This window comes from Sebastes fasciatus, chromosome 18 (genome assembly GCF_043250625.1).
Source record: "Sebastes fasciatus isolate fSebFas1 chromosome 18, fSebFas1.pri, whole genome shotgun sequence".
Lineage (NCBI taxonomy): Eukaryota > Metazoa > Chordata > Actinopteri > Perciformes > Sebastidae > Sebastes > Sebastes fasciatus.
Window position 1 is genome coordinate 21,317,479 of NC_133812.1, and position 24,037 is coordinate 21,341,515.

General features: G+C 39.5%; 2 protein-coding genes and 1 long non-coding RNA gene across 6 annotated transcripts in view; 2 read left to right on the top strand and 1 right to left on the bottom strand.

Annotated features, from left to right (window-relative positions):
* Window positions 1–15,490, top strand: part of trim67 (tripartite motif containing 67) — a 52,414-nt gene extending 36,924 nt beyond the window's left edge. The window contains exons 5-13 of one of the 3 annotated variants that reach the window (XM_074614793.1): window positions 2,414–2,567; window positions 4,686–4,766; window positions 6,695–6,858; window positions 7,532–7,670; window positions 9,961–10,008; window positions 10,362–10,486; window positions 10,595–10,773; window positions 12,939–13,101; window positions 13,680–15,490. In XM_074614793.1, coding sequence (XP_074470894.1) covers window positions 2,414–2,567; window positions 4,686–4,766; window positions 6,695–6,858; window positions 7,532–7,670; window positions 9,961–10,008; window positions 10,362–10,486; window positions 10,595–10,773; window positions 12,939–13,101; window positions 13,680–13,724 — 1,098 coding nt within the window. In that variant the 3' untranslated portion in view covers window positions 13,725–15,490. The remainder of the gene's footprint in view (window positions 1–2,413; window positions 2,568–4,685; window positions 4,767–6,694; window positions 6,859–7,531; window positions 7,671–9,960; window positions 10,009–10,361; window positions 10,487–10,594; window positions 10,774–12,938; window positions 13,102–13,679) is intronic. The other 2 variants (XM_074614791.1, XM_074614792.1) reach the window with 2 other exon arrangements.
* A 2,618-nt stretch (window positions 15,491–18,108) lies between these two features.
* On the bottom strand, window positions 18,109–24,009 carry fsaf1 (40S small subunit processome assembly factor 1). 2 transcript variants are annotated; one of them, XM_074614799.1, is made up of 9 exons: window positions 23,803–24,009; window positions 22,211–22,393; window positions 21,834–21,934; window positions 21,167–21,220; window positions 20,895–20,990; window positions 20,718–20,804; window positions 20,205–20,242; window positions 19,543–19,681; window positions 18,109–19,332 (listed from the first exon to the last, which is right to left on the bottom strand). In XM_074614799.1, exons 1-8 carry the CDS (start codon window positions 23,867–23,869, stop codon window positions 19,543–19,545), a joined length of 765 nt encoding a protein of 254 aa, XP_074470900.1. In that variant the 5' UTR covers window positions 23,870–24,009; the 3' UTR covers window positions 18,109–19,332. The 2 variants fall into 2 exon arrangements, with proteins under 2 accessions (XP_074470900.1, XP_074470898.1); XM_074614797.1 differs by having other exon boundaries at window positions 21,167–21,229.
* On the top strand, window positions 19,468–21,692 carry LOC141755695 (uncharacterized). Its single transcript, XR_012591320.1, has 4 exons — window positions 19,468–19,713; window positions 20,240–20,282; window positions 20,956–21,045; window positions 21,227–21,692. It is a non-coding gene; the product is annotated as an uncharacterized LOC141755695 (long non-coding RNA).
* Window positions 24,010–24,037: the final 28 nt, after the last annotated feature.

A 24,037-nucleotide genomic window follows, 5' to 3' on the forward strand; every position in this document is an offset into this window, starting at 1 on the left:
AGGCAAACACAGTATGTGGTCTTACTGTACATTTTTTTTTTTAAATCTACAACCAAAATTGTAAATGTGAAAGTTGAAAGAAATGAGGAAGCATGAAACGTTGTTCCTTTGAGCTTAAGAGGAGAAATCAGCTTTGCAGGGAGCCTTTGATGTTTGTGAAGCAGACAGCTAAAAACACTAGAAACACTAAAAACACTGCGCAGGCAGAGGAGGAAGACTGAGAATAACATCACACACACATTCCTACATTCATATACAAACACACACACACACACACACAAACACACACACACACACCTGCATTCACACACACACAAACCAAACACACATACCAGCACAGGATGCATCACATTTGCTTTCCTAATACTGCAGCTGATCTATTTTTAATTGACCCGACATGTTCAATTATCAGGCTCAGATGCTCAGATGGCTGATCAATAGTTATTGATCCGTGTATTGTTAGGTCAAACTGTGAGAGGTCAAATGTGCACCTGCTTGGATGAAGGTTTAACCTTAATGTTCTGTTTGGCGTCCTGGAGCCCTCTTTAACACCTCAAAAACACACTTTATATTGTTTTATCAGCTCCATACTTCATGACGGCTGTAAAAAAAATGGTTAAATACAATGAATTTTTATTTGCTCTGTAGTAGTGATCAGTGTTGACAGGACTTTTTATGCAGCACTTCACCCTCCAAATCCCAAATAAATCTATTTGGATTTCTCTTATTGGAGTTTTATATCTCTGTGGGGTCGAAATTACACAAACATACTGTAACTAACATGACAATGTACAATAGCATACTGTACATTTATATTTATTTGGATTATGTTTTGACAAACAATAGGAATATACAGTATATTTGTTCATGCATAGCTCATATAATTAAATAACAATATTTCCTAATTTAGTATAATAACTACGGTTTATGGTCATTTACACCTTCATCAAATGTGCGAGCCCTGTTTGTGGCATCAGGAAGGGTTAAGTTTCAAGTTGAGTTTATTTATAGAGCACATTAAAAACAACAAAATTTGACCAAAGTGCTGCACAGTGGTAAAAGAACAATACAACATATACAAATTAATAAAGCATAATAAAAACATAAACGGGAAGAACATGCATAGAACCAGAAAAATGACTTATCACTTCAATACTACATACTGGGTTTTAATCAGTCACACTTTCGTTTCCGGTGCAGAACTCTTACCTTAGGACCTTCAAATTTGGTATGATGGTTGACAGTGTGGCCTAGTTGTGCCTTTTGGGGGGTTAGAAGTCCAGGGTGCCCAAAATTGTTGAAATTTTTCCAAAAGGGCAAAACCTTTGGCCCTACTTTAGTGGGGGTCAAGCAGTGCACGGGGGTATGTGAGCCATGCTCACTTTTGCCTTGTTATATTTGTTGTTTTTACACAGACAGCGGTGGTGTGTGACGAAGCCCACACAGCCAATATCAAATAAACACAAGGGTTAAATAGCAAAGAAGAAGAAATATAGAAAGAACACATGGTCTTTTAAACTTCTCCAACCCCTTTAGCTACGTTTATGGCTGTATTGATTTCTATTGAATGAGATGAGATGAGATGAGATGAAATTCTAGCGTCTCTTCTTCTGGTTATGAATCATTTCTCTTCCTGGAGAAAGACAGCAAGAGAGAAATAGAGTATAAGGTGAAAGGGAGAGATGAAATAAAGATCAAAAGACACTCCTGAGGGACACACACACACACACACACACGCACGCACACGCACACACACACACACACACACACACACACACACACACACACACACACACACACACACACACACACACACACACACACACACATCCCCTTGCTTCCATTTCATCTGAATATTTCATAATGTATTGATTATGTGGTTCTTTATGGTTGCCGGCGTCTAAATCGTAACTAGAGTCTCTTAAGGAATCAAAGGTTGATATCAGTGTTTTTTCACTTCACATCAGTTGAGGAACATATTTACAAATGTTCCTCAACTGATGTGAAGTGGAAAAATGAAGCTAAATGAAGCATGTTGCGTTGTAATGCTCGAGGATTAATCTCCAAATACTCTGCTCATGTTTTCAAGAAGCTTGCATCACATTTTTTTTTTGCAGATAAGAGTAGTTAAATGTAATGTATTCACTTTTGTCCCCTAAGGCAGTGAGGCTCTTACTAGCACATAAGAGGGGTCTAATTCTTAGCCTTAAATATTTGAACTGCACTAATGCCTGCCTCGTTTCACTTGTCAGACACAATGTAATGAAGCCAGGCTAATGGAACAGATCCCAGACCGGAGAGGCTGTTCTGTATGCAGGGCGGGTATCACATCCCTGCAGATGCTCTCATTTCCTGTGTTTGCTTGACTGTACACGTCTTTTCACATGCTTATCGTCAATCACTGTGTCTGCAGATCTCAGATGCTCTGATCAAGCGGGTCACATCGTCTCAGGACCAGTGGGTGAAAGCGGCCCTGGAGCCAAAAGTAGGCCCTGAGTTTGACCTCACCCTCAACACTGACGCGCTGCTGCAGACCATCCTGCAGCTGGACTTCTGCCAGGGCAAAGGTGAACACACAAAGCCACACACTTCCTATTCAATTGGTAGTTTTTAACACCCATTTTACAACTACATTTGAGTCACGACTACACGATCACTTAGACTATATATCATTCACTGTGTTTCTGTGCAATATGCCCTTTGTTATGTTCCATTTTTTTCATTAACCAATTGTATTTCTAACTTTTCTGTATTAACATTTGTTGTATGTAAAGGAGTACTCCATCGATTTAGTATTGTGCTCATAAAGATGGAGGTCTGACGAGAGATGGATTGAAAAAGAACGGTCAAAATCAATGTAACTGAGGCTGAGATATCCTGACTTATATAGTCCATAGTATGGCTCAAGCGCAGAACACTGGATACTACATTTCCCATAATGCAACTCAATTGTGACGATATCTTTCACTTGGTGAAAAGAACCTCATACTCTTAACGCCAAAGTTATACCTTCTGGGTATGCGAGGTTACGCTGTGGTCGGTGCGACGTAAATTTCATCATCAGAGGATGTACGCGTAGGCTCTGTGCAGGCATTCATTTGTTGCAGCCACTACCCTACAAGTGGTAGCGTAGCGATCTACTGCGCACGTGTGGAGCACGTTCTCCAAGGGGACAGTATAAACAGAACTACTATGCGTCCGTGATGTCCGCAGTTGTCCGTGTATGGGTCCGTTCGGGAGTATAAATGGGGCTTAAGTGTCAACAAACCGCTTATAAAATTAAACTCAAAATGAACACTAATGTAATCGATTCAGTTAATTTTAAAGGAGCTATATACAGTTTGTAACTGGTTTCACTAGTTAACAAACCGCTTCAAAGATGTAACCCCGCAAAAGATAAGGAATAGTGATTGAACGCTCCCAAGTCAGAATAACTGTTCTTCCCTTACTGCTGACATTGCGTTTATGCAGCATTAGACCTGCTTTGTAAACATCCATAGCTTATTTTTCTCCTTTTAAAAGCTTCCTCTTGAGTCACAGGAGACTTCATAAAGCTGTTGTCAGTGGCTGAGTAGTACTCCTCATGACGAGTAAACTATACTTCATGTGTAAAATCAGCGGAGTGCACCTTTAAGCAGGCCCTATAAATAAATCAACTTGACATCCTTGACCTGAAGCAAAAAAAGAAAAGCCCCTTGATGATATATTTGATGGCCAATAAACATTTAGTTTTTCGTCGCTCTTCCCTTCTGAGGTTTCTTCAAGTTGTACAACAATGTACACATCTGATTAGCTATTCATTGGGTGTTGCTACCCAGCAACCAGTTGGCGTGCATGAGTAAACACAGCGTCCTTAATAGTAGTTCTGCTGCAGTCTTAGAGATTCCCCAGATGTATTGTTAATGTACATTAAATATGTAATCATGCATGCATAATTTATTTTGATACGGCTCCACCGGGGCAGTAAAGCCCAGGTGTTTTCCTTTGCAGATTCAACCTTGGTAAAATACTAAATAATGCTCATTATTCTTTTGACTTTACATTACATGCAATATTTTGTTTACTTAATGATACAGTATTTATTCAAACGCATTGAGATACAGTACAAATATTTCAATGTCATGGCCGTGATTGAGTCGTACTTGAAGGAGACTTCCTCTAATTTGATCTCCAGTCAAGCGAATCCGAGTAGGTTTGTAAGTAGAGGAGGGTCTTTGGTCGTCCCTCCTTTGTTCTTTAAGGCCGTCGACATGAAACCAATCTGTACGTTTCTCCTTCACATCCCACTGATCATCCAGAACAAAGAGTTTAAAGATGTAGCATTTGATTTCATGTCTTTGAATTTTAGTCTTTGACATCCTGAGCAGTAATACGGTGTAGGAGGTGTTCGGGTTCACAAAGTAGCCTGAAATTATTCTCCTTCATTATACGTTCTCATTGGTTATCTGAACTGAATGAGTTGCTCTGGATCACGTGTTTTTAAGTAGGTCTTGATGTCCTCTGTAAATCAACAACTGCTTATAAACACTTCAGACATGTGTCTCTTTTTCCCATGTAATTACCAGATGACATTGTTTTTGCCAGGCAATTATTAGGCAATTAATGACGCGTAAAATGCTTTATGCTGCTTTACATGCCATCTTCTGTCTTGTTTTAAAACATCCAAACCAACGTCATATTTCCAGATGTGCAGGAGAATCCGTTTTTGAAACAAATGCAGGCAGCAGACAGTGGTGAGGCTGAGCTGGAGACAGAGAGCCCAGGAGGTATTTCAGAGACTTTTCACAGTGAACCTCTGTTTTCCCTCCTTGAATTTATTTCGTCACTCCTTCCTCGTCCCTCAGCCCAGATTCTGGTTGGAAACTCACCGGTCTTTTTTGTCCCACAGCGTCTATCTGGTCTCTTTCCTCTGCATGGTTTTTGTTTTCCAGCTCCTCTCCAATGAACAGCACATCTGCAGAATAGTGCTGCATTCACTGGAACACTGGAACACAAAGTTTCCAAATAAAGTTACAGAAATTTGTTGCCTGAAGTACTTCTCTGTTTCCCATGCTAATTATTTTACTTTTAACTTTTTTTTTTCTAGAAATAAAGCATTCAAACTTTTCATTATTGCATTGTAGTAATGCAAAACACAGGATGTAAATATAATCAGAGGAAATGTGTATTAAACATGATCCTCCCAAAATCTATTTTCGCTGACTGAGAAAATATATTGAGTAAAACACGGCAGAATGATTCTAGTTATTGAATTATTGTATAAAATAAATACTTGAATGTAATAAATATTCAGCAAAATATGTGAAACAATATGGATTTAAAGCATAACATACAAAAACATCCTGCTACAAAGCGAATGAACACAAATTATGAAATAATCAGAATCAGAAATACTTTATTGATCCCTGGGGGGGCGTTATATAAAAATAAAGAAATGTCAGAAAATAGAAATAAAGGAGTATGTAACATGTAAATATTGTACATAATGCTACAATATAAATACAATATATGTAAAGAAATATAAGTTATACAATTATAAATAAGAAATGAGAATATAAGAAATATGTACAAATATTTGCAGTAAGACGTGCAATATGTAACATATAACCACAGTGCAAATACGTAAATACAAAATGCTAAGAAGTGGGATCTATTAAGTGTTAAATATATGTATATATATATGCAAGTATGATATAAAAAAAATTAAATAATGTTTACTTTTATTTAAATATATAATTCATGTTATACTGTATTGATGGATCAAAGAACTACTTTGGCTACAAATGCTGTGAAACATATTGCAATTAAATACTGATATTGATAAACTGATTTGATACATGTACTGTGTATATCCCATTGATCCTGCTATGTTGTTCCCTCTGTCATGACTGCTGCCTCTCCTCTGTGTCTTCACTGCTCTTATTTTGGTCCAGAGAGATCAGATAACAAATAATTAAATGATGAATGAGGCAGACTTCATCACCCTGAGATCTCCACTTGTGGTTATTTTTACCCTGTTTTTGTTGTTTGTGTGTTTTTGTTTTCAGCTCCTTTTTGGAATGCAGTTTTGTCCTGTTTGGTCTTACCGAAGTCTTACCTCCACCAGGGTTAGACAGATATGTCTTTTTTATTAGAAAAATCTCTTTGATTTGATGCTGGTTCATCTATTTCTTGACTTCTTTAACCAGCCAAGAATCATGTCCTCAGTCTGTCTTTTCACTTGGTTTAAATCTAAAGACAGTCTACATATCATTTGAGAGGTTTTCCCACATCAACCAGTAACTTTCTGGAAAGAAATAAGCCAAGTAGTCTTCAGATACTTGCTGCTGGTAGCTTCAATTACACAATATCCACTAGTCTTTGAAGCTTATATCGGTCTAACCCTATGCACCACTAGCACTACTACCTCTATAAATGTGTGAGGTCCTCACATGACCTACTTAAAACCTCCACTGAATCCCAGCTGTTGCCCTGTAAATGAACCCGGAGCTCTATCACTCTCTATATTTTGTATTTTTATCCCCCACTAGATCCAAATTAAAGCTCCTGTTTCTCTCCCTTCAGTTTGTTTAAAGGCAACCAGCAAGCCGACGACATCACCCTGTTCGTCTTCATCCATCCACCCTGTCACCTCCTCCCCATCCCCCCCCCCGATTACAATCTGTACGTCTCATCCATCTATTTCTCCCCACAGTGGAGTCTGGACCCTCGGTGCCGGCGGCTCCAATCCTGCAGCTGGAGAAGTGCTGCACCAGGAACAACAGCGCAACGCTGGCCTGGAGGGTAACTGCGCCTCCCGCCAGCCCCATCGAGGGCTACATCCTGGAGCTAGACGACGGCAACGGAGGACAGTACAGGGTCGGTGCCTCACTAAAACACACACCTAACACACAACAGTTAAAGGGCTGTCAACCTATATTCTGAACTGGAATGGGTGAGATGAGTAATTGCTGTCTTCCAATGTATGTACTTTTGAAACAGAAAACACACGTTTTATATTGTGATATTTACTGGAAATGAAATACAATATAGCCAACAGTAAAGAAGGACACTTTCTGGTGATCTCCCTCCAGCCACCTCCCACCTTATTTAGAAGTATCGTATAGATTAGGGTTGGACGATTGGCTGAGTACATGGCCGGTTGTTTGCTTTGGGGGGTGCAGACGCTAGATATTCAAATAGTTCAAATGTGTTTTTTGAGAACAAATACTCAATTGGCCAATTTTGACAGCCCTACTGAGTTATAATTCGTAATGCGTGCAAAACAAAGTACAAGACTGTGATGTCTCTTCTGTAGCCAGTCTTTCTTTTTTTTATTTTATTATTAATTATCCATATGCTGCTCATCTCTGACTGAAGCCAGATGGTAGTGTGTGTGTGTGTGTGTGTGTGTTATATGTGTGCCATCAGTAAATATGCTCTTTACTAATACTTGAGTCCATGTATACATCTTGCGTGTTTAAGCAGCAAACATACAAGTGCAAAAATCTGTATTAGTAACGATGCTACTGAAATGTGTGTGTGCCCTCAGGAGGTGTATGTGGGGAAAGAGACGGTGTGCACGGTGGACGGCCTCCATTTCAACAGCTCCTACAATGCCAGGGTGAAAGCCTACAATGCCATCGGTGTGGGACCGTACAGCAAGACGGTGGTGCTCAAGACCTCTGACGGTAGGTAGAGCAGTGTTCATTGTGGCAGCTATTTTAGATATTTAGTCTTAGTCTTAAAACGAAAATTCTTATTAGTTTTAGTCACATTTAGTCATTTCTTTCCTTTATAGTTTTAGTCACCAAAAAGTAATTTGATTTTAATCAAAATGTTTTCTCTCTTAATGTTGTCAGCTATTTTTTTTATATTTAATCTTAGTCCTGTTTAGTCATCAGATTATATTGAACATTTCTGTCATTTTAGTAAACTTATTTCAAATTTTATCATATCATTATCTGATGAAAAACAGGTTGAATGATTAATAATGCAGCTTTGCAGTTAGTTTGAGTCCTCCTGACTGATCATTAATGATGCACGTTTCAGTCGCACCCACCGGTCCGTTATAAGAGCCAATCTGCGCCTTCCAACTTGTAACAATATGCGTTACTCAACCACCTGAACCCGACCCACAAACCATTAAACTTTATGCATTATAGTAGCACAATTGTCAGGATTGAGTTGTGACACATGATGGACAGAGACGGACTGATCGCCGCTGCTGCAGCGTGTGAGATTTTGGTTCATGTTTTTAAACTACATTTTAGTCTCGTCTTATTTCGTCAACGATATTGCACGTTTGATATCGTCACCGTTAGTGTTTAATGGCGTCGGTACCGTCTCGCTGTCGTCTCATCTTAGTCATGGAAAAATAGGTTGTTGACGAACATATGTCGTTAAGGAAATAAACACTGAGGTAGTGTGTGTATAAATGTGTGTTTGTGTGTTCTGGCTTTGCCTCCAGCTTGCCAGATTGGCACTGAGTGGCTGCTAAAGGATGATGTCTGTCTCATTTAGAATAACACCCTTTTATTGTCTGGATTTTATTGTTTCTCCAGAGAGCTGTTTTGTTTGTGATGATCTGCGTAAAAACAGGTTTCATGACACAAATTAATTTGTACCGTATAAATCTGATTAGATAAGCTTCTTAGAGGATGAGTCTGGAGTTTTTTTTTAAAGGTAAAGACAGATGGATAAGAAGCATGTAGTGCTTTATACTACAGGACATTGAGGAGAGAAGAGGAGAATGGGTGAAAGGAAAAGAGAGGAAGGGAAAGGAGTGTAAAGCTGCTTTCACATGATAAGACATTTGCTCACATCGAGGTAGGACGCAGAGCCTTGCAGAAGCAGCAGGTAAAATATATCAACAAAAAGAGCGCAAGGAATCCCATTCACTGTTCCTAGGCAACAACAACAGTTGCAGCTGTTCTCATTGGTTGCACTTTGAAAGGTCAGCGACAACCTAAGCCAAAGTTGAAATAAGTTGAACTTTGAGCGAAGCGTTCGGTGGTGAATTTGAGCGGCGTGCCACGCCACCGCTCTCCCCAGAGGAAAACAACGGCACTGCCAGCACAGAGCGATTTTACGGCTGATTATGTGTGGGCGGCTTAAGCCAAAGGGAAGATAAAAAGAATAACAATAGAAAGAGAAAGGATGGAGAAGGAGAGAAAGGAGGACAAAAGTAAGGAAATGAGGGAATTGTTAAGAAAAGGAAAGAAGGGAGAGAAAAGGGCAGTCGAGGGAGGAGTAGACAAGATAAAAAGATGGAAAAGAGAAAGGAGAGGAGAGAAGAGAGTGGACGAAGAAGAAAGGAATGGAAAAAGAAAGTATAAGAAAGGGAAAAGAAAGGAATGAAGAGTGAAAATACAAAATAGGAATGTAAAAGAAAAGAAAGGAAGGAAGAGAATGAAAAGAGGAAAAGAGAGAATAGGTAAGAATAGGAAAGGAAGAGAGTGGACAAGAGAGGTATGAAAGAGAAAAGAAAGGAAAGAAGAGAATGAAAAGAGGAAAAGAGAGAATAGGTAAGAAAAAGAAAGGAAGAGAGTGGACAAGAGAGGTATGAAAGAGAAAAGAAAGGAAAGAAGAGAATGAAAAGAGGAAAAGAGAGAATAGGTAAGAAAAAGAAAGGAAGAGAGTGGACAAGAGAGGTATGAAATGGAAAAGAAAGGAAAGAAGAGTGAAGAAAGAAAAGGAAGGAAAAAGAAAATAGAAGAGGGCAAAGAAAGGAGGAAGAAAAAGGGATAATGACTAAGTCATCCTAACCACAGTGGGATGATGGTGCAGAGTCACACTGAGACTCTCAGTCTCACAACAACAACAACAAGCATTAGTCTGTTCTGTGACTGATAACCGTTCATCCAATCCGCCTTCTTTCTCTTTTTCTCTCTCATCTTTCTGTCTTTGCCAACTCGCCCTGTTTTTTTCTTTTTTCTCGCCCCTCATCGCCTCCTTCTTCTCTTTCCTCGAGGACTGTAGCTTCATCATTGGATGGTTTTCTTGCTGGCATGACGAGTATAAGAGAAGGTGACAAAGGCTGCAAAACAAACACCGATTTTTATGTACAATTTTTTAACTCTGACCAGACAACTTTTCCACCCCTAGCGTTTCCAAGGGATATTATTGTTGCCGCTGCTGTCGCAAAGACAACCGGAACGCTTTCCGTTTCCCTCAGAGCCTCCTACTAGCTACAAATTTAGCGACTTATTCAGACAATCAGGGAAAAAGCGAGAAATATATTCACATATATTATAATGTAATTCATTCACCAATGCTGCTCAGAGTAATCACAGTCCACGGCTCTTCTGTCTTTCTTAATAACTCTGTTAAAAAAATGCGAATGTGGCATCATGACCGACGTTGTTGTTTCCTTCCTACAGTGGCTTGGTTCTCCTTCGACCCCTCCACGGCTCATCGGGACATCGTTCTGACCAATGAAAACCAGACAGTGACCTGCAGCAGCTACGATGACCGCGTGGTGCTGGGAACCGCTGCTTTCTCTAAAGTAAAAACACTATTCTCTTTATCTGTTTCATTGATTTTTATACATTGATTAGATCAGTTTCCACCACCACGATTAGTCAAATTCATTCTACTTCCACTTGAATCTCAGGGCATCCACTACTGGGAGGTCCGCATCGATCGCTATGACAACCACCCTGACCCTGCGTTTGGCGTGGCGAGGATCAACACCATGAAAGACATGATGCTGGGGAAAGATGACAAGGCATGGGCCATGTATGTGGACAACAACCGCTCCTGGTTCATGCACAACAACTCCCACACCAACAGGTAGGTCTATACTCTACTGTAACATCGGTCTACTATACTGTATGTGTATTTTAAGGTATGATTTGGACGGAAGCTATCAATAGCTGATATTGTTTTTCAATGTTCAATAACTTAAAGATAGACAGATAGAAGTTAGATTTTGTTTTGTTAATTAAGTATTTAGTGTTTTTCCAACCACAGGTGGAGAACACGGAGTAGCTGATATTAGATATTTACTTACTAATGATGCATACTTTGTAAGAGGTTTTTAAGTTAACACTAAATACTTAATGTAAACTAAATGTCTATCTGACTAATAGGGACAACAATTCCTGAAACTGGTCCAGTATTGAGGGAGAGCTCTGTAGACGGCAGCTGCTCACAGACTGCAATATGGTGCTATTGGGGCAAGCTGGCACCGTCATTTACATCCACTAAAAGGGCTTGTTTTTGCCATGACAGGCTGTCATGTGTCTGACATTATGGAAAGAGTCTGGCTCAAGAAGAAGTCTTGTTCTGAAATGTGGTGAGGTGACATGTTGCCGGAAGACAACGGTGGAGTAGTGGAATACATCCATGGTGGAAACGCGAGTGGCAGCTGGGCAGTTTGTTGTGTTGGAGTACAGAAAGCGCAGCTTAGTGTTATCTGAAAGATTTCTAATGTCATGGCTGAATATTTAGATGATTTCCACAATGTGGACGAGGTCTTCGATGGCCGCCTGTATTTATTTGAGCGTATACGGACATACAGAGTATACGGATGAAGAGGTCCTAGAAATTGAAGAGAGAGGAGAGAGAAAAATTGTTGTCGCTATTAGTCACATAGACGCAAAAACATGGGAAAATTGGGTCAAGGTTGAAAAATACTGAAGTTACCCTTTAACGTAACCATCACAACTAAATGCCTAACCCCAACCCTTTACCATAACCTAAACCTAATTCTATCCTGAACCTTAAAACCACGTCTGAACCCTCAAACAGGCTTTTGAAGAAGTGAGGACTGACAAAACTTTGTAGCAAGTACAAGACCACACACACACACACACACACACACACACACACACACACACACACACACACACCACACACACACACACACACACTCACAGAGAGGATAATGATTCATACCCAGGATGACAGAGGGACCCCCGGGGCTCATACAACACTGACTAACAAACACACCAGAGAGCAGCAGAAGAAGACTGCAGCGTGCAGGAGACATCAAAACATCTCTCTGAACCATCTCTCCCCGTGTCACAATGAGACTATCAAACCCTCATTAAACATTTATTTACAACAAAAAAACTCTATTCTTCACAGAAATAATGCAAAACCCCTGACTTTATTCATCTCTCTCTACCGCGGTCCATCCAGACGACAGATTTATTCACTGTGCCATTTGCTTTCTTGTTGTTAATCATCTCATGTCGGTTTCATGTTATTTACCACATATTGATTCCTTCGTCTCTCGACTCTCACTACGCCCGGTCCTGAGGCATCATGTGTTAGAAACGTGTCTACGTGCATGCTCACATGTATAGAGGTGGTTTCACACCTTAGCTTCTGAGCAAAAATCGCACTGTATCTCTCTTTCAGGATAGAAAAACATTTGTAGTTTTCCCTAAGTGTCCATTTTTGTCTTCCTACCACGTAGGTTAGACTGTGTTGTTGATGTAGTCTGAATTCCCGAGCTGTGATGAGACTTCATGGACACAAATGATTTTTTTTGAATGCTTTACTTTTTCTTTCAAGCACATGCCATTTTACTGGCGGTCGAGTTTGGTTCACTTATGAATGCAAGCTCCATTTTAAAGGGACAGTTCACCCCAACTCAAAAACCATGTCAATATCACTCTTACCTGTAGTGCTATTTATCAATCTAGATTGTTTTGGTGTGGGTTTCCTGAGTGTTGGAGATATCGGTCGTAGAGATGTCTGCCTTCTCTCTAATGTAGTGGAACTAGATGCCAGATGTCAGTGTTATGTACAGTAAAATGTTTTCATATTTATGCACCTTTACCACTGAGAAATCAGTTTTTCTATCATTTATCCATGAAATTAATTAAAACAGAGTATAAGGAGTAGTTACATTATTACACTTTCACTTTATATACCATCAATTAACCTGTTTCATCTATTTGTTGTTGTGTGTGTGTGTGTGTGTGTGTGTGCGTGTGTGTGTGTAGGGCGGAGGGAGGCATCACTAAGAACTCGACTGTTGGCGTCCTGCTGGATCTGAACAACCACACACTGACTTTCTACATCAACAAGGAGCAGCACGGACCGACTGCCTTCGAGAACCTGGACGGGGTCTTTGTACCCGCCGTCAGCCTCAACAGAAATGTGCAGGTCAGTGTGTGTGTGTGTGTGTGTGTGTGTGTGTGTGTGTCGGGGTCGTAGTTATGATGTGTTCTTCAGCGTGTATGTAGGTCCTCAGACAGTGATTGCATGAATGAGCAAATAGAGGGATAAATTCAACTTTTTGTTGATACCAGAGCTGCCAAGACGAGTCATAGTAGTGTCAAAGAGCACTAAAGCAGAAGAGATGCAGTGATGTATTCTCTTGTACCTTTTTTAACTTTTAATTGTGCGCTTTGGAGTCCCGCTCTTGGATATGCAAATATTACTGAAATGAATCACTAAGATGATCAACAAAAAAAAAATCAAAGCAAAGCAAAATTGCCAAACATCTCCTGGTTCCAGCATTTCAACTGTGAGGATTTTCAGCTTTGTCTCTGTTTTATGTCGTTGTAAACTGAATATCCTGAATAAACAAGCAATTTGAAAACGTCAACGTCTAACCTGCAAGCTGCACTTTAAACTACATATGTGTTCCCATATCCAGCTTGTCTTCTACGTGGCCTGATCTCCTCGCAGTCCGTCCTCAGTCTCTCTCTCTGATGATCTGCTGTGTTTGTCCCTCTCAGGCGACCTTACTGACGGGCCTGGAGCTGCCAAAGACCAAACAGTAGGAGATCCTCCGTCCCTCCGAGCGTGCCCTGGATACAAACCAACGATGTCATATGCAGTTCGCTCCCATGTGGACCTTTTCCAGTCACGTCAGACGGGATCTCCGATTCTTCTCAAGGTGCCCTTTGTCTTGGATACACTACAATGTGAAACCCTGCTTCATAATTTGGGACGAAGGAATACAATCTGGGTTATTATTATTGGTTATAAATACAACGATTGAAGCTTGCGGACGTCACTACAGAGATGGCTGGAGTTACTGTGGATTGCGGTACTTTTTCATATCCAAGTTTTTTTCCCAGGATACTTACATCATTTATGTCATTATTCCAGCTTGTAAAAAGGAACATACGGCCTGAGACTAAACTAATCAACCCTCTCACTCTGACAGAATCACTGCTGAAGATTCCCACTCTGTGAAACAGTGTATTTCATTTCTCTATTTGACATTTTCTGATGCTTTTCATCTATAAAATTTCAGATATACCATCAGAAAACACCACCACAATCAGTTTTAACAGTCCACGACAACAAGGTGCTTTCAGGAGGCGAGGGAGAAACGACTCAGCAGCGCTTATTGCTGCTCTGCTTCTCTCTCAGGTGTCTTTACAGCTCACGAGGTAAAACTAGATGAAGAGAGAGTTTTGTCGGAGTTGTAGTGGCACCGCGGGATGTTGCGCTCATGAAATATTTAAAAGCTCTATCCTAGTTGTGGCTCCAACAGTTCTGCCTTCTCTGTCGTTCCCTTCTTCTCTATCGGTATACAACGTGGCACACAAGATTGTTTGGTGCTGTTGTCAAAGAGGTTTACACACTGAGGTCAGAAGCTGGGAAGGATTGGGCTCCGTTCCATTTCATTTTACAGCTCAACTCTGGGATCTCCGCTAGAATTTAAAATGAAGTTCTGTAAATTAATATTTGGCTGCGCTTTCATCAGCTTGTAATGACTAAACCAGCGGTCTGTCAGTGAGGTTAGAGGTTAAAACATGCCTGTAGCATTTCATAATTTGTGGGGTGCTTGTGTTAATTTGGTTGCCAAAACTACAAAACGGTGTGCAAACGGTTTGTACTCTGTATTGTTGTATTCATCAAAGTGAGGGAACAAGGGTTGATTAATCGCCTGCAGGAGCGTTTCCTGCCTTGATGTTTTCCCTGCAGCCTCTCCCAGGTTCTGTATTCACCTCGTCTCGTGAGGAAATGTTTCCACCTTGAGGGATGAATGTCAGAAAATGCTGAAATGAAATGGAACTGAGCCACAGAATCTCACTTTTTAGTTTTGTTTCAGCTACGATAATGCATCAAAAGTAGATGAGAAAAGCGCGGTTGTCTCCTGGTAACGTCTCTCTGTAGAGTCTCTCTGTAGAGTCTCTCTAACGTGTCGAGCTGAGAATGATCTGGAAAAGTCACATCAGGTAAAAAGCTGCTGCTATATTTCTCATCAGGGATACGGCAGCCTGTAGAGGACAGTTAATAGCTTCAAAATCCAACCAAACCACTGTGACTACGGACATAAGACGTTGTTTTAACACACATTACCCATGTATAGTATAGTTCATCACGGATGCAGCAGAGGATGGAGAGTTTATTTAATCTTTATTACAGTAATATTTCTATTCCCTATAATGAGTGTGAGAGAGGAGATATCGGACACACCTGCCATACAAAGACTGGGTTTATGTGTGAATGGAAATCCACCAACAAATGTAAATAGTTTATGATTTATGATGTGTGATATTAAGCATGGATTAACAAGTTTACAAAATATCTGCAGCTGTATTGTAAATAGTGTATTACCGTCTTTACAGTGAGTGATGTTAAAGCCAACTGCGAGGACAGCTCGCCCTCTGCTGGTGGACGGTGGCAACAACAGGATTAATGAACATATCTTGTTGTTTCATATTAACCGACTGTGTTTTCATACCTTTAATCGCTGACTTTTTAAACAATGTCAGCAAACGTTTAGTCTGACGAGGTGTCAGATTTACATCTCTTACTATAACTCGTATCATCAACTATCTCATGATATTCAAACATTCAATCAGGGACATAAAATAGCACTCATTTACATTTTTACAAGTTTTTATATATGTTTACAAATTATTATGATTGAAGGCAGCAATCACGTGTTTTCAATTCTCAGTTCAACACAAACTTTAATTAAGCCAGGTGACTGAAGAGAAATACAGTAAATTAAAGAAGGTATATTTATTTTCAGCAGAAACATGATAAAATGTGATTTAATGTGAGAATGTATTTAATTGTAGAGCATTAGAGTAGTATAATAAGGTAATATCTTTTCATTTTGGATTGTTTTACTTCGATAACGATCGAGCCTTTTTTGGAGACAGTGATGGGATTATGTATTTATTTATTTATGAATCAAAGCTGTTACCTATAATGTTAAATTTATGACATTTACATACCAGATCAGCAAACTGCAGGTTTATTATGCTCCCATTTAAGTCTGAAAAAAGCTAGACTAGCTGAACTGGCTTTTTGCACCTGATGCTGCATTCAAATTATGTGGGAAAAGATTATTTTACAGTCGCTTAAATCTATATTTCAATAACAAAAAATGGATCAAATGTGTAATGTGGAAGGGGTCACTTGTAGTGATGAACCCACAGAGAATTATCACCCGACTCAGCAGTTCCCCTCAGCTCTATTGAGCGTTTTAGTCCTTCAGATCAATGGGCCTCATGCAAGAACATTTTCGTACTCTTACCTTACCTTCCTCTTACTTTTTTCAGATTCAGCAAACGCTACTAACTTCAGATAACTGTGTAAATGACCTGTGTTCACATGATTGATGCCACCTGTGCGTACATGAGAACTGTAAATTAGCATAACGCCCCAATGATACCATATAAGGCTACACATCCTGCCCCATTTATATCGGTCTCTGCCAATATAAGAGCACGCTGTTAGAAGACACGCTCTCTTCAAAGGGCCTGACGCACATCCAGAAGAAGTACGACAGCCATGATGCACCTGGTTACACTTCCTGTTGACCTTATTATATATAGAAACAAATTAACCTTCAATTAGTACGTAATTTAAGTCATTTTGCAGTTTGAGATGTTCATATTGATTTTGTAGTGTTATACAATAGCATCAATGGCCAATTTAAATGAATGATATCGTTAGGAGTCAAACAGGATAATGTCAACTTAATTATGAAGTTTAATTTGTATAGGATGTTGAAATGAAATATAAATTCAGTGAAAAACGTATGTTTGGCTAACAGCAAACTAACACACAGCACATGACTTCTACGACAGGTCGCTTGTAAATTGTGTTGGTACCTAAGAGAAAATTCAAAATACGAGGAAATTGGTGAATGGGACAGGTTCTCCTAAATCACTCGTTCAAGCCACTTAAGAACGAATCTGTTCGTACGAGTGGTTCTTGCATGAGGCCCATTGTTTTGGTTTTATGGCCTTTAACTTTTTTATTAACTCTGATAGTCTTAATGCATAATTTCCGGCTGCAGCAGGCAGAAGTTTTTAGCGAAAACCCAACTGTACACTAACTGTCCAGCACTAAACAGACATACACATTTAACGACTAGCTGGTGAACATAGTGGAGCATTTAGCAGCTAAAAAAGACAGATATTTCCCTCAGGAGTTGGTGGAGATCAAAAACAGAGCTACAGGGAGAGTGAATCTTTTAGCTTAATTTGTCTGTTGGACAAAAACACGACTCCAAATTAATGATAATGTTGCTCCGTGTCTGCTGGATGTGCAAATAAGCAAATGTTGCTTTGTTTTTGCTGCTCCCAAGTGGTCAAAAAAAGCAGTTATTGCCAATTTAATGAAGCATTTCATTGCTAACGATAAATCCAGGCAATAAAATCCAAATAAACATTTTAAATTAAATTAGCCTTCTGCATATGGTCTACCAAACTGAAACTAGCGTCTACATTTAACCATCTTTCCCACATGACATGAATGCAGCATTACTGTCAAAGTCAGGACTCCCGACCCAGAAAGCAAACATCTAACGATCCGCCAAAGGGGGATTTTTTCCTGACGTGCCCCAGACTGCCAGCTTTCCACCTGAGGTCTACATTTACATCATGTGAGGCTGCTCCTCTCTGACCGTCCTCCCACCTCCCACAACACCAGAGGAGAAACCTGCCCCCCGGGGTGGACTCTGCCGTAACCAGGAATAGATTTAGGGCCCACGAGCAAAAGTGAGACATCTATCATGTAACCAGAGGGGAACCTTTTCCTTCATCTGAACGTCTGCATGATTTGGGGTTACATGTCTGCGGGCTGCGTTGATGTCAAAATGACGCCGAGGGAATCATAACTGGAGGGAATAAAAGCTGAAGGTGTTAGGTGGAGGTTCAGAAAGTCAGACAGGTCTAATGAGGTTACGCCTTTTCATTTAGTTTTTTTTTAATATCAAAACAATACTTTATGAGGCAAAAATCACATATTTAAAGTCACATTGTAGTCACTCCTGTCTAGATATGGTATTGTAAGAGTGCATGTCCCTTGACCCCAACACTTACCCACCCATGAATGTGAGATTTAATTTAACTTCTGGTGCTGGGGGAAAAGCATGTCACTGCTGTTAGCTATTTAACTTGAAGAATGGCAGATTTTATTTACTCTATAAAGTATGTAAATATATTTATTTTCTTTTTGTATAATGCCCTCTTCAATTTTGTTGAGTATAAAAGGTTGAATGGCTACTGATTATATTTATGAAACTGTCTATGGTTGACAAAATCTCAATATAAAACAGCTTACAGCTTGAAACGATGCGCTGCAGATAAGCTTCATATTTCCTCATGCTCGTTCTTTTTTGAAATGTATAAATAACACGAAAGCTGCTTCAAGAAAACGGTGTGAGAATTTGTGACCTCACCCAGCCGCACACTGCCAGATCACACCTCTTGTTTCGCCATCATCATCGTCGTCGTCGCTCAAAATCTTTTTATGTTTTCCCTTTTAACAAAATGAAAATGAGTTTTCTGTAAAGATCTGTAATGTTTACAACTAGAACGCAGCTTCTTGAGGCTGTCAAGAAGTCGTGTACATACAGTAAAGGGTTTCAAAAGGGACTTTGTCATGTTTGTATGTGTGTTTCTTCATGAAATCGTCTGCCAGGGCTCAACTTATGAGTACATTTAGTTTTTTTAATAATTCCCCCCATCTGTCCTGTTATGATCCCCTCCCCTTCCTGCCGATGTAAATGTAAATGTTTTGTACGACTACATGGTTTGTATATGAGAAATGCATTGTAACTGCATAATTTAAAAACCTTTACAGTGTAAAACACGAGAAACGCAAATGTTTTAGTTTTTTTGGGTCATTTATAAAAACAAAAATAAATTAACTGTGATGGAATATGATTCGACAAAAGTCTCCAGTTTGGTGCATTAACGTCCTGCCAATGTGTTGCATTCAGGGTCCCCTTTTGGAGATTCTTGACTCAGCAGTTTGCCTCCAGACGAGTCCTCTGGAAATCAGCTCACGTTGTATTCGGCTCTCGGCCACCTCCTCCTAACGCTGCAAACAGTCCTGCAGTAAGCTGAGTCACTGGCAGTTCTTCCTCTGGTCTGTTTGTTTCCCATCCTGGAGGATTTAATCGCTCACCTACAAACATAAACACACACCTCTCAGCGACCACATTCAGTCCCCTTATCACTGGATGTTTAACCTTACCCTTAACTTATTCTAGTTCAAACATTAACCCTTAAGTCCCAAATGAAGACCAGTTGGAGTCCTGACTTTGCTGCCAAATCCTACATACTGTACCTTTAATTCCTCTTATATCGATAGCTAGAAGTATAAGAACACACTCACCTATTTGCGTTTCTTGTTGCCTTTGATTTTCTGGATCTCCTTGGAGCTGAGGATCAGCATGCCGTTCTTGAAGCGGCCCACCTGACCTGTGGGGGCCGAGCCAGAACCAGAACTAGAGGACACCTTCTTCTTCTTGTCCCTGGTGGAGATGGCAGCACAGTAAAAACACAGGTTTCAACCACTTAGACGTGACAAGACAGCCTGTATAAATATCTGTCAATTGCCGAGTTTGTTATGTTAAATATCAAAACACTAGGGCTGTTTTTTTCTCTCCATATATAATGATTAATTATTGTTATTGAAGGATGCATTCTGTGCTTAGAAACTACTTAGATAATTATGAATTTTCACATCGATTCAAGCCTGCTAGTGCAATGACTGTTCGACTGATTGCTGTACTGCTTTCAGCTTTCTCAAGAACCGCTTCATCCAAACAACTTCACACTGCACTTCTTTGAGTCCTCAGCAATACACCCACCAAGTGTGAAGTCGATCGGATGAACAGTTGTTGAGAAAAGTGAAGGACAAACAGACAGACTCATTCCATTTTAGTTGGATGTCTTCCAAAGCAAATGTTAGTTTACACCACCCTGCTACCTCTACGTATCAAATCCTAGAGGAAAATGTTTAAAGATATATTCAGAAATGTCCGTCTCACCCACCTTTGATTACTCGGCTTCTTCTTTTTCTTCTTCAGGTCCTACAGAGCAACGATACAGGGTATAAGATCAATATGCAGAGTAAGATTTTTTTATTTTTTTTAAATGACCATTAGATTGTTTATTTTAATCAATTTCAAAATGTGTTAATGATTTAATGGAAATGTATCACTCTTTAAATTAACAAAATACATCTACTTATAATCTAAGCTGGAGCAGTTTGGTTCGGATTAATAGTAATCATAAAATGTATTCGTATAGCACCTTTCATACAGGAAATGCAGCTCTAAGTGCTAAACAATAAAGACATTACATGCACTGAATGCTTCACATGAAAATGAACATAAAAACATTAAGATGGGAAATGAAACCAGAGAAAAACAACACATAAAAGATCAAATTAATGATCTAAACAATCTGCTAAACAGCAAACTGTGGGTTCCACACTCTACATTGGTGACCTGAACAGTTACTAAAGTGATTAAACCTGAGACTGCCTGAAGGTGCATTTCTTACCGGCTGAACCTCCACCTTTGCTTTCTGCTTCTTCTCTTTGATCTGCTGCTGCAGCATCTTGTAGTTGACGTAGTCCTTCTTAGGAGGCTGATTAAGAGACAATAAGTAAGTTGTGAACTGGTCACTTAGCTATTAAAAAGGCTGTGATACTAATTAAATATGCACAGTTTTCCTTACTCTGGCCCCCAGCATGACGGCTCTGTCCTGTTCAAACACACGCTGCTGCTCCTTCTTATAGCCGGTGATCCCAAACCGATGCACCTCGAGACGAGCCTGATGAGAACAAACACAGTATGAAGCACTGTTGCAGAGATAAAGCGGCCTAAATGTAAGGCAATTATATTAATTACAAAATAATAACAGCAACAAAATGACGCCATGAGAAGAATCAATTCACACAAGACTGAAGGTTTAACTGTAACATCTAAAATAAATGATAAAACTGTCACCTTTTCCAAACTGAGTTCTTCTGGCTGGTCACTTTCTTTCTTCTCTGTTATCTTCTGAAGGGCCTTGAAGTGAAGACGGCACATAACCAGAGGCAACAAAGACAAGAGGAGAGAGAAAGTGAAGTGAATGGATGCTGACAAGAAGAACGTAAACAGAGAAGGTTGACCAGAGGTCACACAGCAGCACGGAGGAGGTTTCAAAATGTCAAAGATGAAAAAGGGTTCTGCATTTGCACAAACAGGTTACTGTGTTACAGCGTGTGACGACACTTAAAGACCACGTTCTTCTGTTGCAAAGAGGATGTTGTCACGTCTCTTGCAAAAGAAAATTCCCTTCACTCTTCCACCATCTACTCCGTCTTTGGCCAGAAGCTTAAGTGTCATTGCCACCGTTTCCTCCTGTAAATCAATATCTTTTGTGCAATAACAAAATTTCCCTTTGTGCTGTTATCAGTTCTGCAAATGTGTCACCAGATCTGACGAGCAACACACAATATAAAATGAGGTGCAAAGTAAAAAAACAAAACTTTGTCCTCAAATGTCTCGTTTTGTCCACAACTCAAAAGATATTCAGTTTAACTAACTAATCTATTAATCGTTGCAGCTCTATAGTGTCATTAGTGTAAGTTTGATCTTTTATAAATGAAGTGAGCTAAAGTAAACTTACAGGCACTTTGTCGGGGGCTGGCGTCTGCTTGGTTCTCGGTTTCTTTCTGGGGTCCTGAAAGGTCACGACCTCCACCTGACTCACCTGCTGGACGGTCGGACCTGAGAGAGACATGAGACATTAAACCAACGAGAAAAGGAGGAGTGGAGGAATTAGAGGTGGAAGATGAGGAGGCTGGAGGAGGGGAGAATACATATTTTATTGACAGCTGTACATGTGTGTGGATGCAAAGTAATTCATTATTGATAAGTTGAAGCATTTTAAAAACATCAGTATGCCAAAGAACTTATCTTGAGACCTTTGGCTTGATTCCTGGAAACAAAACGAGTCAATGGAGGATATTAAGTCGATCTTATATGAGTGGTGTTGCTGCCCACCTGTTTGCTCAGTCTCTGGTTGTTGCTGCTGGTGTTCATCATCTGCTCCGTTGTCTTCAGTGTCACTGCAGATATCCTTGAATGCAGGGAACTCCTCTTCTTCCTCCTCCTCTTCCTCACATCTTTTTCGTTTATTCTTCTTCTTCTGAGACTTGAGCTTCTTTTTCGATGTCGGTCCTTCATCTGCACCATCAGCCAACAACATAAGCATGAATTAAAAATCTCATTACAGTCCCTGCAAGTTTTTGGTAAATATGATTAACTTGTGATTAACTCTAAAAATCATTTCCTTTCAACACACAAGGAAATAGCTGGATATGATATGTGTCTGTGTAATTACACATTAATTTAAGACAATACAATATGGCAACTCTGCCATACATTCTACCTTTACTGTACAAAGCTCATAATGTTATAATATTGATCAACTATACGTTTATTATTGAGGTTGTAGTTAGTGGAGGTGTTGCAGACTGTATTGGATTGATTTAGATTCTGCAATTGTATTAAATAAAGTGTCCACTGAATGCATAAGGAAGATAAGATAGAACTTTATTTATCCCGGGGGAATTATTTTGCAGCAGTTGTAGAACAAAGCAGAGTGCAAATATAAAATATCAATAAACAAATTCACAAAATCCAAAATATGCACAATGCCAAAAACATAAACAAGGTATTCTTAGTGACATTGTTAGTGCTTACTATTATTATAATTTTTAATATATATATATATATATGTATATATATATATACATATATATATATATATCCTAACAGGTATATAAACTGAGACTTTGTGGGTTTAACACTGCATCCCTGTACTGTATGTCACCAATTAAGATTATTTGTAGGTAAGAAAACTGCAGCAGAGCAGAGATTTATCTATTCTGACAATCTTTACTACAAAAAAAAGTGTTTAAAAGCTGGGAGACATGCACAACACCTGCATAATTCCTACAGGACTCATTCACAACTGAAACATATTCATGAAGGACTCTAAGGGACATATTTAACTTTCCATTATGAACCTTACTCTGTCTCTAATAGTAAATAATAAGATAAGATAAGCATTTATTGACACCAAGAGGGGAAATTATGTTGCAGCAGCAGCACAAGGGACAGAAATAAGCACTAAAATAAGAATAGTAGTGCAAAATAGAAACTATTCAAGAGCATCAAAGACAAATTAACAAGGTAAAAGTGATAGTAGTGTGATTAATAACAGCAAAGTCAGAAGTGTATAGTGTATGTAAACAGTGTACACCAGACTTGATATTTATCAGGCATCTCTTAAGACTTGAATTAATAAAACTAGTCACTTTGATTGAATGTGTTTAAGCTGTTAGTGATCAGAGAACATTATGTTTAGATTATCCATGCTGGAGACAACCAGCTAACGTTAGCAATGGAGAGATAACACTAGCTTTTCGTATAATTAAAGCACCATAAGTAACAAAACGAATAGATTATTATTGCTTCTAACAGTTAATAGCTATATTGTGCCAGTGGACTCACTGTAAAACTCATAAAACAGTATTAACAGACACCACTAGTAGCTATCATACCTAGCACACCTGGCTAACAGCACTCACCAAACTCATACAGTTTATCCAAAACGTTCTCCAGAAACACACAATCCTCATCTTCTTTTCCGTCCATGTTTAAGCTAATAGTACAAGCAGGGTAAACAAGTAAAAATATATAGTTATTATCCTCTCAGGACTCAGAGATAAAAAAAAGGCGAATGACAACAAACTGAGAGAACACGTGGGACGACCGGGCGGGGTTTGTCCTTCGCGGCTACCCTAGATGCGGAAATGCTTCAGA

What these genes read in the sequence shown, in the direction of transcription:
- fsaf1 (XM_074614797.1), bottom strand. Translation starts at nt 23,869, where the DNA reads ATGGACGGAAAAGAAGATGAGGATTGTGTGTTTCTGGAGAACGTTTTG. An exon ending in AAGAACTCAGTTTGGAAAAG is followed by an intron (nt 20,991 to 21,166) that starts GTGACAGTTTTA and finishes TGTTCTCATCAG; the next exon opens with GCTCGTCTCGAGGTGCATCG. An exon ending in CCGTCATGCTGGGGGCCAGA is followed by an intron (nt 20,805 to 20,894) that starts GTAAGGAAAACT and finishes TCTCTTAATCAG; the next exon opens with CCTCCTAAGAAGGACTACGT.